The sequence below is a fragment of the Castanea sativa genome, chromosome 11, assembly GCF_040712315.1.
Source record: "Castanea sativa cultivar Marrone di Chiusa Pesio chromosome 11, ASM4071231v1".
NCBI lineage: Eukaryota > Viridiplantae > Streptophyta > Magnoliopsida > Fagales > Fagaceae > Castanea > Castanea sativa.
Window position 1 is genome coordinate 7,403,559 of NC_134023.1, and position 17,409 is coordinate 7,420,967.

General features: G+C 32.8%; 1 protein-coding gene across 1 annotated transcript; it reads left to right on the plus strand.

Annotated features, from left to right (window-relative positions):
* Positions 1-224: 224 nt before the first annotated feature.
* LOC142615974 (protein SUPPRESSOR OF K(+) TRANSPORT GROWTH DEFECT 1-like) lies at positions 225-11,557 on the plus strand (the record flags this gene model as incomplete). The annotated part of the gene is made up of 9 exons (XM_075788870.1): positions 225-306; positions 1,184-1,549; positions 1,676-1,781; positions 4,134-4,332; positions 7,207-7,275; positions 7,376-7,450; positions 7,561-7,659; positions 7,733-7,888; positions 11,270-11,557. Coding segments are annotated over 9 exons (1,284 nt in total), but the record flags the coding sequence as incomplete, so codon positions are not given.
* Between the last annotated feature and the right edge of the window lie 5,852 nt (positions 11,558-17,409).

Below are 17,409 nucleotides of genomic sequence, written 5' to 3' on the forward strand. Positions count from 1 at the left end.
TTATTTTTAATATTTTTTCCTGAAAAAGTGCTGGTAGATCTTATGAACAGTACTTGAAGAGTACCTCTGGTCTTCTGTACGGTAATTCCGTGTGTATGAACAGTATCAATTACTGTTCACGCGCTGGAAAAAAAAAAAAAAACCTGAAAACGCGTGGATCCAAACACATTCCACCGACACAATTTCTATAAGTATCATCTTTGTAACAATCTCACCCTCATACCACAATTACAAAGAATATCTTTGTCAGAACCTTTGATTTAGCTCGGCGATTTTTTGGAAGTAAAAGCAAACAGCATTCTGAAGGTATCATCAGCTTTTTTATTTTTTATTTTTTATTTTTAAATTATTATTATTATAATTAATTTGGACTTTGGAAATAGCTGTTACTGGGTCTGATTAATATTTTGGAGCTATGTTCATGGTCTTTAGCGGGCTTTGAGTGCTTGATTTAGGCGTGATCCTGATCATAATTTTTTTATTATCTAATTTATCTCCTCCAAGATCATTAGTTCCATATTTTTATTCCAAGATCATAAACAAACCAAACGTGACCATTAACAACGTGACCCTTATTTTCGTAATAGACTATATCTTTAAAAAATATTATAAAAGATTTTTTTAAAAAAATTAAGTAGGATTTAAAAAAAAAATTCTCCCCCCCAAAACCTCTTTTTTGCAAAAATAATATTACTTTATTTTTTGTTATTAAAAATAGCACTTTGGGTGAATAATTTAGGGGAATAGCTTCATTGTAAAAATCATGGTTGGCTTGGACTATTGTTTTCAAAACACAATTTTAGTAAAAACTGAAATTTTAAGATTTAATTGATTTAAATGGTATAATTGCACTTAATAACTTACACTTCAACATTTTGCATTGAAATTATGTTTGTAAAACATGATTTTAAGTAAAATTGTATATTCAAAATACGATTTTATCACGAGTCCTAAATAATTTACTAACCATATAAATTGTGATGATTGGTTCGTTGGCCCAGGCCTCCGATCCCCTCTCACCCGTTAGAGGAATAAAGGAAGGTCAGGGGAAATCAGACACGCTGGTTAGATTTATTGCTCATGCATATATCTATTGCAGATTAACTGTATAAGTGAACTAGTTGACATACATATCTCTGTGTGTTATAGATGGCTAACAATCTGCCCCGGCTCTTGGATGAAGCTAATAGGACTCTGCAACAGGCAGTTAATGAACATAACAAGGGCAAAAACAAGGGCAAAGATAAGAAGGCATTTGATTTTTATAAGGAGGCATTTGTGCAGTTAGATAATTATAGAAAGGAATTTGACGAGACATATCAGCCCCATTATAAAAACGCAGAAGAATTAGCAACAAAACTACCTTCTGGATCCTCTATAACTGCCACAGCACAATTATGGCGTTTCCCTACGGACTCGTCCCGGACGTCGAGTAATTTTGTGAAGTCGAGTAATGTAAAGTTTGATGATGTGGCTGGACTTCAGGATTGCAAACAGGTATTGATAGAAGCTGCCACGTGGCCTAAAAAGTTTCCTCAATTTTTTACTGGTAAGTTCCTTCTCCATCATTGTATTTAACTTTTGGGTTTTATGATCTCTGCTTTTAGTTAGTTTATCTTGATATTCTTAAGTTTCAATTCTAATAAGAATGGCTGGGTTTTGATCCTCTGTTTAGGGAATCGAAAACCATGGAGGTCTGTATTACTATTTGGTCCACCTGGATCAGGGAAGACCCTTCTAGCAAAGGCAATTGCAGGAGAAGCAGGCTTTCATTTCTCTAGGTAATATTTATATGGAACTTTATATGTTTACATTGAACTTACAATATAAACTTAACTTATGTTATGGACACATAAAAAGTGGAAATTGTTGTACATATTTATAAAAAGCGAAATATATTATACAATTTTTGCAAATGTATTACAACTTTTTGTGTGTTTACAATGTAAATTTACATTACAAGTTCAATGTAAACATATAACTTTTCTATTTATATTTTTAGCAAACCCAATGCCAGTACGTAGCAAACAAATGAATCACAACAACTGATGATGAAAGAATTATACATGGAAAGAGATAAAAGAGCTCATTTTCATCTTCTAGCAAGTGTTACACTTTGTCTAAAATTTCATAAAGGAATGGAAATGAATATAGTGGAAGGAAATGTTTTTAAATAAAAGGAAATGAATGGAAAATAATAGAATATAATGGAATTAAGTAATCTTGTTTGGATGTTTTAAAATAAATAAATATAAAGGAATGGAAGGTAACTAGGTAAGTAACTATATTTGGGAGTAATATAGAGAGTAATGAATGAAATCATTTTATGATGATATTACTATTAGACCCCTATTTTAAAATAAATGACTGAATATATAGGAGTATTTTGGATGTTTCACTTAAAATTTCATTAAACTTAATTTCATCCCCTTTGATTACTCCCAATTTTGGGGGAAACAAACATTGAGCTCTTGAGGGACTAGAGATGAATGAATGTTCTATCCATTTTATTATTTCCCACTTAAACTTCTAAATAAGAAAATGAATTTTCTATTCCTTTGAATAAAACTTCCGAACAAGGGAATGGAATGAATATTTTTTTTAAAATTCTTTTTATTCCATTCTCTCCTTCCAAATGAGGTGTAAATGGAAATACATGTTGTTGATTACACTTACCGATTCATTACTCACTCTTCCCAAAATATAACCAAACTATATCAAACTCCCCTTCATCTTTTCATCAATAGAAGCTACTCCTAATTTTAAATAGATTTCCTATTTCAAATTCTTTCTTTTTCTGTATTCCCGCTTATCCATCTTAATATTTTCATTTCTGCTATACTCATTTTATGGATATGTTGCTTCCTAATCGTCCAACATTCAGTACCATAAAGCATAGCTTGTTATATACTAGTCTTATAAAATTTTCCCTTTATCTTAATAGGTATTCTCCAATCACATAATACTCATGATGCACCTCTCCACTTCATCCATCCTACTCTTATCCTATAATTGACATCCTCTCAATCTCTCTATTTTTATGAATTATTAATCCAAGGTATCGAAAGTTCTCTCTCTTCAGTATCCGTTGAACATGAAGTCTTGTCGTCCCTTTGTTTATGTTTCTATTTTTATTGAACTTATATTCCATGTACTCCATTTTAGTTCTATTAAATGAAGGCCTTTAGATTTAGAGCACCTTGCAAAATTTCTAACTTTGCATTAACTCCACTTCTAGTTTCATCCTCTATACCTACATCATTTGCATAATCCATACACCAAGCGACTTCCTCTTGAATTGATTTAGTGAGCTCACCCCTCACTAGTGCAAAGATATATGGGTTTAATGTTGACCCTTAATGCAAACCTATAGTGATCACTTGTGAGTCCTTAACTTGTTTTACACACTAATTACAGCTTCGTCATACATATCCTTAAGTAACTTAATATAGTTTAGAGGAACTCTTTTCTTTGCCAATACCCACCTCATAACCTCTTTAGGAACCCTATTATATGTTTTCTCAAGATCAATGAAAACCATATGAAGATCTTCCTAGGTCTCTCTATTTTTTTTTATTAGACATCTATGTAAGTGAATAGCTTCCAAGGTAGATCATCCTAGCATAAACCAAATTGATTTTCTGATACTAATGCTTCATTCTTAACCTATGTTCAATCACTCTTTCCTAAAGTTTCACTCAAGTTTAATTTCATGGTACTTAATTTGTACAGTTTTGGATAAACCCTTGTTCTCATAAATAGTAATTAAAGCCTCCACTCTTTAGGCATTTTATTAACATAAACTCATAGGCTTAAGCCTTTTGGATCAAGTAGTGTCCCTATTATTATATTAACTACTCAATTAGAAACTCCCTAATGTGTTATCTCCCCAACAAGTGGAATTAGGGTCCAATGTGGGGTGTGACGAAGGTGGCTAGGTGTTCAGAGTCTTGATTCTTTGAACAACCGAACAATTTCTATCCTCCATTGGGTTATCTAGATTGCTTTACATTAAAAAGTTTATCAACAATTCATGTACAGATTTCCCATAGATGTAGATGTGTTTGCTTTACAATCATTTTATATAGATGGAATGTTGCCAACACATTTACATGTGTACTGTTTATACACAGTATTTCTCCATCAGCCATTGTGTCTAAATGGATGGGAGAGAGTGAACAGCATGTCAAAGATCTTTTTCAAGAGGCTCGTAAAAAACAACCCTCCATTATTTTTATTGACGAAATTGATTCCTTATGTGGCCCACGAGGTGAAAACAATGAGCATGAAGCATCTCGACGAATCAAATCAGAACTTCTTGTACATATGCAGGTATTTTGTTTTCCCTGGAAGTAAATTTGGAGTGATTTGCTCCAAGCTTCATTTATATATATATATATATATATATATATATATATATATATATATATTATAATTCACATGCTTAGATTAAGATTGGGGACAAGTAGTTTGTCAATAACTTATTTTAGTTTATTACTATTCTGTTCAGTAAGAATTTTTTACATTTCATGATATTAGTTGAAAGGCATCTTATTGAACATTTTTATACTTATAAAATGGAATTTGAGGGATATGATGAAAAGTTGAACCGAAATGTTTAGTATGGGTGGCCTAACTAAAGGTATTTAAGCTTAAGTAACTTCAAATCAATGTGGCCCAAAGAAAGGCTATTTTTTCTTTTGAATTTTAGGTTTTAATTTTTTTTTTGTTTTGCATTCTTGTATATATGTCTAATGAGTTGAGGAGAAGTACTTTAATAGCTATCTACAAGAACAATGAGGATGTTCAAAACTGAACAAATTACCGTAAAATTAAACTTATGAATCATGCTTTGAAACTTAAAAAAAAAAAAAATAGATTGAATATAGGTTAAGACATAAAATAACAATATTAGAAAATTAATTTGGTTTTGTGCTAGGACAATCTACCATGGAAGTTACTTTCTTACACAGACATCTAATGGAAAACTATAGAAGCTTGTAAAGATCTTCATACGGGTCTTTATTGACCTAGAGAAAACATATGATATGGTCTCTAGAGAGTTTATGCAGTGGGCTTTGGAGAAGAAAGGCGTTCCTCCAAGTATATTAAGTTGATTAAGTGTTTGATGGAGCTGTATAAGTGAAAGAATCACAAGTAAGATACTGTGACCTATCATTATATATTTGGAGAGACACTCTAGAATCTAAATGCTTTCGATTAAGTTGAACTAAAACATAATATATGCAATATAAGTTTAGTAAAATTATAAATATAGATGAAGGAGATATAAAATTCAATGATCAAGAGATACTAAAGATTAAGAGCTCTTGATATCTTGGATAAATAATTCACAAAGATATATTGAGAGATTGAAGATGATGTGAATTATAGGATAAGAGCATTGTGGATGAAGTGGAGAAACAAAAAAAAAAAAGATTATTTTGTGATAGTAGAATACTTTTAAAATTAAAGGAAAAGTTTTATAAGATTGTTATAAAACTAGATATGCTCTGTGGTACTAAATGATGGGTTGTTACGAAGCAATGTATTTGTAAAATAAGTATATCTGAAATGAGATGGTTAAAATGGATAAGTGGAAATAGAGGATTCGAAATGAAGAAATCCACAAAAAGATAAGGATGACCTTTATTGTTGAAAATGATGAGAGAGTCACTTGAGATGATTTGGTCATAGTAAGAGGAGAGCAACTAATGCACTCGTAGGAAAGGGTGAGGTCAATTCAAGTTGAAGGAAAGAAAAATAATAGAGGAAGACCAAAAATAACGTTAGTAGAAATAGTAAAAAATGACATCAATTAAGGAAGTGACAGAGAGTATGAGTTTGAATAAAATAAAATGGAGGAAAAAAATACATATAGCCGACCTTGATTAATCTGTTGAAGATCGATAGTTGGCCCCAAAACAATTAGGACTAAGGCCTTTTTATTGTTGTTGTTATTGTTATTGTATGCATCCTGTTAATTACCAATTATCCCAAAAGTTTAAACTATTAGAAAAATATAAATTTAATCATTTAACCATAATTCTAACACTTTCTGTAATTTATGGGTCAAAACTTCCCCTTAATAAGTGAGGACCCAATAAGTAGAAATTTAACATTTTAAATGAGAGGTAGAATGAAGATAGAGTTTGAATTCATGATCTCTTGCTCTGATATTATGTTAATTACTGATTGTCCAAAAAGTTTAAACTATTAGAAAATGATGAATTTAATCACTTAATCATAATTCTAACACGTATCTTGTACTAGAGTTTACATTATTTATGATTAAATTTATTAATTAATTTTTTTAAAAAAAGAATTATTAACATACAATAGATGAAAATATGACCAACCATTTCCTTGTTGGCCTTGATTCTTAAACAAAAAAAAAAAAAAAAAATTGTTGGCCTTAAAATTAATGGCAATGTAGTTTGCAATGCAGTTCATAATAACTTTATGTTTTATTAAATAGTTAGAGTTTGAATTAGGTAAGGATATGGTGTAAAATCAATGTTTTGCACTATCCAATAAGAGATTGCCACATAAGATTTTTACTTAAAATTTAATTCATCCAATCACTCCCTATTAACCTTTTAATAAACTCTCAATTTAGTTGGATTTTCAAATGGGTATTAGAAATTTTTTGAGTAAATAGTAATACTTATTAAAACATATAAAAATAGTAATAATAGTGTTTTAAACCGAGTTTATAATGCATTACATAACCAGAGTACAACTACAAAAAAACTTAACATTTGTAGTTGTATATTGAGTTTATAATCAGTGGACACTAGACGCACATAACTAATGTAGGAGAAACATTTTTATTTTTTTTAGCAAACAGTAATACTTATTAGAACACACATAAAAATAGTAATAATAGTGTTTTAAATCGGATTTATAATACATTACGTAACTAGAGTACAACTATAAGAGGGTCTAACCTTTGTAGTTGTATATTGAGGTTATAAACTACGGACACTAGACAAATATATGGTTTATAATGATTGTACTTATTCTCTAATATTTAATAAGATACTATGTCATATTGGGATTAATATTGAAGAGTGTAAAATATATTTTTACACTATATCCTTATAAAATTTAATCTCAAATATTTAATACATGACATTATCATGCGTTGTTTCCTTCTACTCTACATGTAATCTTGAAATGGAAATTTTCTTCAATACATTTCAGGGTGTATGCGATGGTGCGGAACGTGTTCTGATTCTAGCAGCCACAAATACTCCTTATGCTTTGGATAAGGTAAGTAAAAAATAAAATACTTCTAACCTACGGCCATAGATAGAAAAGATTTTATGATCTACGTTGCTTTAGGGTTGAGGCTAATGCAAAGTTAACGTAGGCCATACTGAGGCGTTTTGATTTGCGAATCTATATCCCTCTCCCAAATTTCGAGGCAAGGAAACGCATATTTAAGGTACTTCAGTTCTCGTAATGCAATGAATTTGGAGAATCAAAGCAACTCACTGTACTTAATGCTTTTGTAGTTTGTCTTGTTTAATATCCTCCAGTTTTTTATTTGAGCAGGTTCAGATTGGGGAAACTCCTAGTGAGATTGATAAAAATGGATTGCAGCGTTTAGCTAATTGGACAGCTGGGTTCTCTGGTTCAGATATATCCTCTTACGTAAGTGTCAATTTGACATTAGATGTCAGTATGTCTACAAAGTGATTATACGACTAAAAACTGTTACTTTCAGGTCAAAGATGCACTATATCGGCCTATTCGTACTCTTAGGAAAAAATCCTTCGTTAAAAGAAACAATGTGTGGGTCCCTTGCCATGGTGCTGATGATTCAGAAAAGAAACGAATCAAATCATTCGTTGCTATTGAGGAACTCAACGAAACTAAACAGGTACTAGCTAGGAAACTGATGTTCAAGACAAGAAATCATTCCAAAAAATCATGTTTTTGGCTGAATATTAATTAGTAACTTAATTATGGATAGAATTCTTGAAGATACGTAGACTGCCTTTACTTTAGTAGTTAGTAAATTTATGGGAAAAAGAGAATTCTTAGTTTACATTTATAGATACACAAAATGTGTGCATATAAGTCAATATAAGTTCGGAATTTTTTTTTTTTTTTTTTGTTGAGATAAGAGATAGAATATTATTTATTAAAAAGTATAAGAGGTACGGGCTACATACCAGCACCAGGGAAAGAAAGCTGTTAGAAATACTGAATTCAATAGTATTGTATTTCACCCTGAAAGAATATACATGAGTGCCTTTATATAGTAGGCATATGAGTGCAGTACAAGTAAATATGAGTGCTATACAAATAAACTAGTTTGGGCCTAAAGCCCACAACACTATACATGTTAACAGCTCCCCTCAAACTCAAGGTGGATGTGAGACCAACTTGAGGTTGTCAACCAAAGTACGAAGGCGTCTCTTAGGATGTGACTTGGTGAAGATATCTGCAAGTTGATCTGTAGAGGAGACTGAGATTAGCTTGAGAGCACCATGGACAAGATGATAACGGATAAAATGACAATCGATCTCGATGTGTTTAGTCCGTTCATGGAAAACATCATTGTGAGCAATATGAATGGCACTCTTGTTGTCACAATAAAGAGGAGTAGCAGAGGATGTAGACACACCTAAGTCTTTGAGAAGCCATCGTAGCCAAAGAAGCTCAGATGTGGTATCAGCAAGGGCACGATACTCTGCTTCAATACTAGAATAGGCCACATGAGTTTGTTTCTTACTTCGCCAAGAAATCAGAGAAAAACCAAGAAGAAAGCAATAACCAGTGGTGGACCTTCTGCCCAATCGGCATCAGAAAATACACGGAGAACAAGAGGAGACCGAGCAGAGTAGAAAAGACCATGGAAGAAAGTGCCCTTTTGGTACCGAAGAATGCGTAGAACAGCAGCATAGTAAGTCGATCGTGGAGCAGACAGATACTGGCTCACCTGGTGAACAGCATAGGAAATGTTTGGACGACTAACAGTAAGATAAACTAGGCTGCCAACTAAGCGTCTCCACGCGCCAGCCTGATCCTGCTAACGTCAGCCCTAGCCACATCAGCTGCCACGTCATTTGCCACGTCAGCCGGCCACGTCATCGCTGACGTCACCTTCCAGTGTGCTGCTGACGTCACCAACCACGTAATCCTTTTATGTTATTGTGTTCTATACTTTATGCTTTCGCTTCCGCATCCATAATAGCATATTTAATATGGTGTATCAATGCTAATATTTAACATGGTATCAGAGCTACCTTCCTATGGTCATGGTTTTCTGTCCTTACAGTGTATTAAGAGCAATCTTTGTCTTCCTTGGTATTTCTTCGCTGCGTTCATCCTCTTTGGTTTTCCACTACTGCTGTCAAAATTCTCCGGTATAGTCATGTCACCGTTAGAAGTCGCATCAATACTGCAAGACCATTGCCTTTCTCAAGCCACCGTTACAGAGCCAAACTTCATTCAAGGGATCTTTTCAACCTAATCAAATCTCAAGATTTCATCAAGTTTCCATCTTGAGTTTGAGAGGGGGTGTTAAAGATATATTAGCCCATTAGCATAAGCCCAAACCTAATTCTACTTTGTGTGCAAGCCAAGTTTCCTACTTGTACTAGAAGTCTATTAGTTTAGGGTTTAGTCTATTATATATACACATGTTATGGTTCATTGTAACACAAGATTTGTTCTACACTCTAATATATTATTAATGTAACCCTTTAGGGTTTCCTCCGTGGATGTAGGCCGTTAGGCTGAACCACGTAATCCTTTTGTGTTATTGTGTTATATACTTTATGCTTTTGCTTCCGCATTCATAATAGCATATTTAACATGGTGTATCAATGCTAACGTGGCTAGAGCTGACGTCAGCAGGATCAGGCTGGCGCGTGGAGGCGCGTGAGCAGGAGGTTCGGCGCGTGACCTTTAGTGCAGATACTTTGGGCGGCGCGTGAGGACACGTGGAGACTCCGATTACTGTGGGGTTTTCACGAACAGGTAGATTGGAGCAAGACGATCTTCGTGGTACCCTCGGAAAATTTTTCGGAGCAATATTCACGGCGATGCCGGAAAAGGCAATGGTCTTTGTAATGTTCGAACTCCTCAACGGCGACTGCTACAGGTTCAGAACCTGAGGACGATGTCTGGAAGACTCGAAGGTTCAACGGCGAAAGGCTGTGGCAGTTGTTGTGACAGCGGAAGCAGTATTAAGAATGGAGTTACACTAATAAAAACAAGACTGCGAAGAAAAGGTCAGAGCAGTGGCTCTGATACCATGTTAGAAATACTGAATTCAATAGTATTGTATTTCACCCTGAAAGAATATACATGAGTGCCTTTATATAGTAGGCATATGAGTGCAGTACAAGTAAATATGAGTGCTATACAAGTAAACTAGCTTGGGCCTAAAGCCCCCAACACTATACATGTTAACAAAAGCCATATGTAGAAAAGACAAACTACCCAGATATCACAGCGCCACAGGCTTACAATATGGAAAAAACCACGCTAGGGCACTGATAGAGAAAAAACTAAGACAAAAGACAAACGAAGCCGAAGTCCCACACACCACAATACAGAGCTTTCAAACCACAACACTACAATACAGAGTTTGCAAAAAACAACACCACAATACTCTGATACTCTGCCAGGAAACCGAGTGCCCCTTCCAGGATTACTTTAGGGTGTTGCTGAACATGTTCAAAGTAATATTTATTTCTAGCATTCCATAGCGCTGAGGATATTGTCACCCATCTATCCAACTCCATCTCTGGTTCTGGGAGCCGATCAACAAGCATCCAGAACAGAGCAAAGAATTCCCTAGCATCATTGGGACATTTCTGAATTTTACCTCTACGAATCGCCCATGCATTTCTTGCTAAAGGACACTCTCACACCGTGGGTCCGCCATAACTTTCCTCCGATGCAAGTTTTCTCTTGCTGGCAAAATATTGGAGCAAGCACGCTACACAAACATACGAACCTTGGGTGGAACTTTTAATGTCCAAAAGTCCTCATGTAAAATAGGACTGAAGAAAAACTCAAAAGAGGGCAGGGTGTTAGTATACTGGAAAGAAAAAGAAAAAAGACCGTGTGTCACTCAATTGCATTGATTCATGTTTGGTGTTGATTTTCTCTTCTATTAACATAGGCTGATTCTTTTTTTTCTTTTTCTTTTTTGTCAAGTTTGTTTGTAGTAGTATTTTAAGACCCCTATGTCCACTTTGAATTTTCATATTCATTCGTGTCTCTGGAAATTGATGACTTGCAGATCCAGGTACCAAAGATCACATTAGAGGATTTTGAAATAGTGCTTAAAAGACATAAGGCAACTGTAAAAGATGCTGAACTTGAACAGCTTGAGAAGTTCAACAAGGAGTTTGGGTTTTCCAGTGAAATGTAGAGACACGTTGGTGGTTGTTGTTTGTTGTTTGTTTTGTTTGTTTGTTTTTTTTTTTCTGAGTAACTGTTGTCCATATGCTTGTGTAATCTGAACTTATCTCGGTGAGTTACGTGTGTCAGTTTTGTTAATTAGAAGCTTTCCTACCCGTTTGCTTTTTGTCCTACTTTTTATATTACAAAAATGCAATAGAACTAGCTTTTCTTTAATAAATCTATTAACAATATAAAAACAGCCAATAGACTTAGAAATAGTTTTAGAAATAGTGATTTGGTTTGGTCATGTTTTTAGATTCATTCTAATGCTACTAAAAAACCTCAATTTCGTACTTATTCAAGGTATTTGGTCAATCTGGTGAGATGAATTTTTTTTTTCTTCTCAAGTACATCGATTTGTTTTTGTTTTATATTATATTATCTATATATAAAAAGAGCAAATGCCTTAAAGCTATAGTAGCTTCGCAACAATATTTTTGGTTTGTTCAATTTGTATTGTTTCACTAGCCCCTTTTTATTTTTTGAATGTGAAAACTACAATAGTTTTGCTACATTATTTTTGGTTTGTTTAATTTGCAATATTTCACAAAATAATAAAAAATATTAACATAACAAATTAGCACAATATTTTCACAATTGTTGAGGTGTTAATTTCTTATAGGTCAAAATAAAATATTATATTGGAACTAACCACAACCTAAAAATAAAGGTATTGTGAAAAAAAAAGTGTTATATTTACGACATTTTTCACAACGTAACAAATCATAGGTGGTAAATTGTTATTGGTTCTAATTTAAACTTGCTAATGAAATTACTTTTTTGCCCATTAATAACAACCTGTAACAATCTACTATTTATAATTTGTTATGAAAATATCGTGGACATAACATTTTTTTATGTGAAAATGTTAAGACATCTTGTTGTCGTCACAATATTTTCAAAATTACTGAGCTGTCAATTCTTTACAAGTCAAAATAAAATATAACAAAATTATAAAGGTATTTTGAAAATGTTGTGCCATTTTTGTGTTTCTAGAAATTTTTTGTTTGTTTAGTCAACTTTGTTGAGCCAAAATTCACTGTTTCACATACAATTTTTTTGGGTAGACTTTTTGTATTTTGTTTTTCTTTACGCACCATTTTATGTAAAAATACATAGTTTTACAACAAAAAAAAAAACTTAGGATAAAAACACTTTTCATCCTTTATGTTTGAGGTAGTTTACAATTCCTCCTTAAACTTTAGACTTAAGCAATTTTTCCTTTAATATTTTGAAAAAGAGCAAATATGTCATATTGTGATTCTCTCAATTAAACCCTAATGAAAACTTATGATTCTTAAAATATTTTATTGTATAATGTCTAAAATACTCCTACTAAATTTTAACATTGAAAAAATTTTCTTCACGTATTTTTAGTTTTAGATGATAGTAATGATTGGAAAGTTAGAATGATGATATAAGGTGTTTTATTTGTTATCTAAAGAACATTGATTTTCTAGGTTTAAACTTTCAAAACATATAATTATCTAATGGAAAATTCAATTACGCATGCCTTTTGTTATCTTTTTATTTATTTATTTTTTCTTTTCTTAGCAAAACTGAGTTGCTGATTGTTAAAAGATGATGATATTCGTTATCATTCTTAGAAGTTTTTATTGAGTGGATATATTGCCTTTAGCAAATAGGTACTTAAAAACTATTATCGTATAATAGATATTTATATGTTAAATAGAAAAACATATAATTATCAAATGGAAAATTCGATGACACATGCCTTTTGTTATCTTTTTGTTTATTTATTTTTTCTTTTCTTAGCAAAACTCAGTTGCTTATTGTTGAAAGATGATGATATTCGTTATCATTCTTAGAAGTTTTTATTGAGTGGATATATGTTAAATAGCTACCTTAACTTTGTGTGTGATCAAAATTCTTATGCTAAAATTATCAAAAGAAAATCTTATACAAATGATATTAACTTTTTATGACATAATTATCAAAATTCTTAAAATTAATGTCTCTTTTGATTAATGTAAATCTCTATGTACTTTAAAAATTAAATGATTTATATATTTGTTTTGTGATATAAATAAAATTTAGAATTGATCTTACTTATCACTCTTATTCCACGGCAAGCATGTGCCTTACATGTGCTACCCTAACTAGTATAAATAAATAAATAAACTAACTTTTACGTTTTTTACTCACCATGGGATTAACTACCATGTCATCTGATGTCATGTGATTGTTCCAGAAAAGGTTAGAGAAACAACTATTTTATATATATACTCGAAAGTGACCACCACATATCCTTGGCGCAATGACCACTCTATAAGTATAAGTACTTGTGAAGTGCAGGCCAAAGGTCAGGGTTTAAGTCTCCAAGAGGGAGTTTTATACACATATATACTTAGATTAGATTAGAATAAAATTTATATCTTGTAAAAAAAAGAAAAAAGAAAAAAGAAAAGAAGCAAAATCTTGTGACTACCAACTATAGAGTTTGCACAAGTGGCAAATTAATGTCAAGTAAGGCCACCCCAAAAAGTCAATTAAAAAAAGGTTTAATTTAACCAATCTAATGCCTTAAGGTTTACATCACACAAATAAATCCTATTTCAGAATAAGAAAAATGAACAAAGAAAGAGAATATTAGAAAAGAAAAGGAGGAAAAAGACAATCAATTCTTAAAATTGAATATATACCCAAACAACAAGCCGATTTTTCCCCTATTTAATAACTCAAGTGACATATTAGATTTCACAAGAAATCTGGAGAAATCAAATAACAGGTCTCAAGACCATTGGTTACAAATATCTAAAGCCCAAACTTTTCCATGTACATTAGGAGCTTCCAAATAACCCTGTTAGGTTCTAAGACTTTAGAAATTAGAACTTCAATATGTATTATGTTGGTAAACCATGATTAAAACATAGAGTCTAGGTTTAGGCTTGCTTAAAGCGTGGTTTTATGTAAAATTGGAATCGAGTGATTGCAAGATTTAGTGGTCAAAATATGCAAGGCTCGATCGATCGAAAATTAGACTCGATCTATCAAAACTAGTACAGATTTAATTTTCTTCAGAAACTCCAAATCAGCCCAAGCTCAAACGACGTGTAGGGTTAAGTGTTTTACTTCAAGTATAAAAGGAAAAACCCTAGCTATGTTTTAGAAGTCTGTGAAGAGTTGTGTGTTGAATCTTCTGTGAGATCTAGAGGTGTTTACCTCTATACACACACATAAAGTTGTCAAGATCAAGATTCACGTCAAGAACTTGACGATCTCTCCGGTTGCTGTATAAACAACTTTAAAAAAAGATCTGAAACCTTTGAGTGGAGTCTCAAAGTCACAAGTAGGAGAACTTATGGTTGGTGCAAATCAAAGAAAGAAGTACTTTGTGGACTTGGAGTTGTTACGTGGTCGGGATAGTAAGTTTTCTATACGAGGTAGCAATAGGATGTTAGTGGTCTAAGTTCTATTGTAAAAGCTTCAATTCTTTCATAGTGGATCTATTTTTACCTTGAGAATAGTTAGGTTAAATCCTCCCCAAGTTTTTTACCGGTTAGGTTTTCTTGAGTTATCATATCGTGGTGCTCTTTATATTTCCGCATTATTTGCATGCTATGATATTATTGTGTTAACCTAGATTTGAATAATTTATCTAAATAATCACTTGAATAAATAACTATGCTAATCTACTTGTGTTAAGGGGTCTAAAAACATACAAGTGGTATCAGAGTGGGTTAGCTCTTGTGTTTAGATCTTTTGATCTAAGAGTTGATCATTAACCCTTGTTGTCATGGAACATAGTCACTCTCTTATGATCCCTCCTCACTTTGATGAGAACAACTACTGAAAAGTAAGGATGAAAGCCTTCTTGAAATCTATTGATGAGAGAGTGTGGAATTCCATTGAATACGGATGGGAGCAACCAACTATTCCTTTTAGTGAGTGGTCAACATCTCAAAAAGAGGCAACTGATTTTAATAGCAAAGCCATGAATGCTATTTTTAATGCTGTTTCTATGGAGGAATTCAAGAGAATCTCAAATGTTGAGATTGCTCATATTGCATGGAATATTCTCCAAATTTTGCATGAAGGCGCAAATGCAGTTAATATTAATAAGTTGCAGTAATTAACAACTAGATTTGAAAGCATTAGAATGCCTGATGATGAGTGTTTTGATAAGTTCTTTGCTAAGCTTAATGATATTGTTAATTCTGCTGATAATTTGGGCGAAATTTATTATCAACCTAAGATTGTTAGGAAGATTTTTAGATCCTTAACTGAGGACTTTAGACCCAAAGTGACTGTCATTACTAAAAGCAAGGATGTAGACCCCATCCCTATTGATGAGCTTGTAGGATCTTTCCAGTCCTATGAGCTAGACCTACCCAAAATAAACAAATCCAAGGCTTTTAAGTCAGTTGATGATATTGATGGGAATGGATTTGATGATGAACTCTCTTCTACAGAGATTCCTTATCTTACCAAGAATTTTAGAAACTTTCTTAGGAACAACAACAGAAGGGCAAGAGGTAAAAACAATGAACCTACTAAAGTTAATAATGTTGATAAATCAAAAGAAGAAATTGGTCAAACCTCTAGTAATTCTCTAGGTCAACATTGTTTTGATTGTCAAAGTTATGGTCATGTGAAATCTGAATGTCCTACATTCTTGAGGTCAAAGGATAAAGTTATGGTTGTAACCCTTAGTGATGATGAAGTTTCTGATCAAGAGTCTGGTGGTGATGAAGATGGAAATTTCTTTGCTTTCACAGCAACTGCTGCAATTGATGAGAGTATTGTGGTTGAAGAGAACCCTTTTGATGGGGAACTCTCTGAGTGTGCTGATTTGCAAGAAACTTTTAATAAGCTATGCAAGGTTGCTGCAAAGTATGAAATGAGTGTAGACTTAGGTCTAAAGAAGATTTCCACTCTTGAACTTGAAAAGAAAATTTTTTTTGCTGGATTTGCTTGATGCTAATGAATTGGTTAACAAGGTGAAGACTGAAAACATGATATTGCTTGATAAAATTAAGAACCTAGAACTAGAATTATCTGTAGCTAGAGAATAAACAAATAGATCTGTTAGTTCTAAACTTGATCAAATTCTGAGTGTTCAGAAGTCTCCCTTAGACAAAATAGGTTTAGGTTTTGTTGATAGCATCTCTGTTCCTGAAACTCATTCCACAAATTTTGTTCCTTTGTCTGAGCCACTTGAGATTGAGGTTGTCAAACCAATAGAAGTTACTCCTGCTCTTAGGAAGATTAGGGTTGATCTTAAAGAGTCTACGCCTAAGAATCCTAACCTCCCTAAGGACAAGAAGCATGATAAACCTTTGTGGGTTTGCCATTTTTGTGGAAAGGCTGGGCACACTCACCCAAACTGCTTTAAGTTGCAAGCTGGAAAGCAAGCAAATAAACCAAAAGTATCTATACTTCAAGCACAAGATCTTATGGTACTTATTGGTGAATTGGTAAAGGCTTTAAACTTTATACCAATTCTAGAGTTGCTCATCATTCTAATATGAATAATAACTCCAAAACTAGAGCTGCATATAAGAAGTTTTGGATGCAAAAGGCTCAATCTAATTGAGTTTTTCTGACATGGTCCTTGTGCTTCATCTCAAAATCTTTTGTGACCATTCTTTTCTTGGAGTTTTTCTTTCTTTTTGCTTTTAGGATTTGCATTGCATTACATTCATGCATTTTATATTTGGTTGTTTTTGTTTGTTTCTTTTAAATAAATAAAAAAAGGGAAAATACAAAAAAAAAAAAATGGAAAGAGGGATGTGGAAGGATGTGTTTTGTATTACATATCTTGGATTTATAGTTAAGATTGGTCATATTATTTTTTATATAACATGCCTGTGTACCTTGTTTAGCTTGAATGAGCTTATTTTTCTGCACTTTGCTAGTTTTAGCTATGTAGTGCATGTTGTGTGGGAGTTGTTTATATCTTTTGATCACATGATCTTGATTTTGAAGTCACATGTTTTTTATTGTAAGGACTAA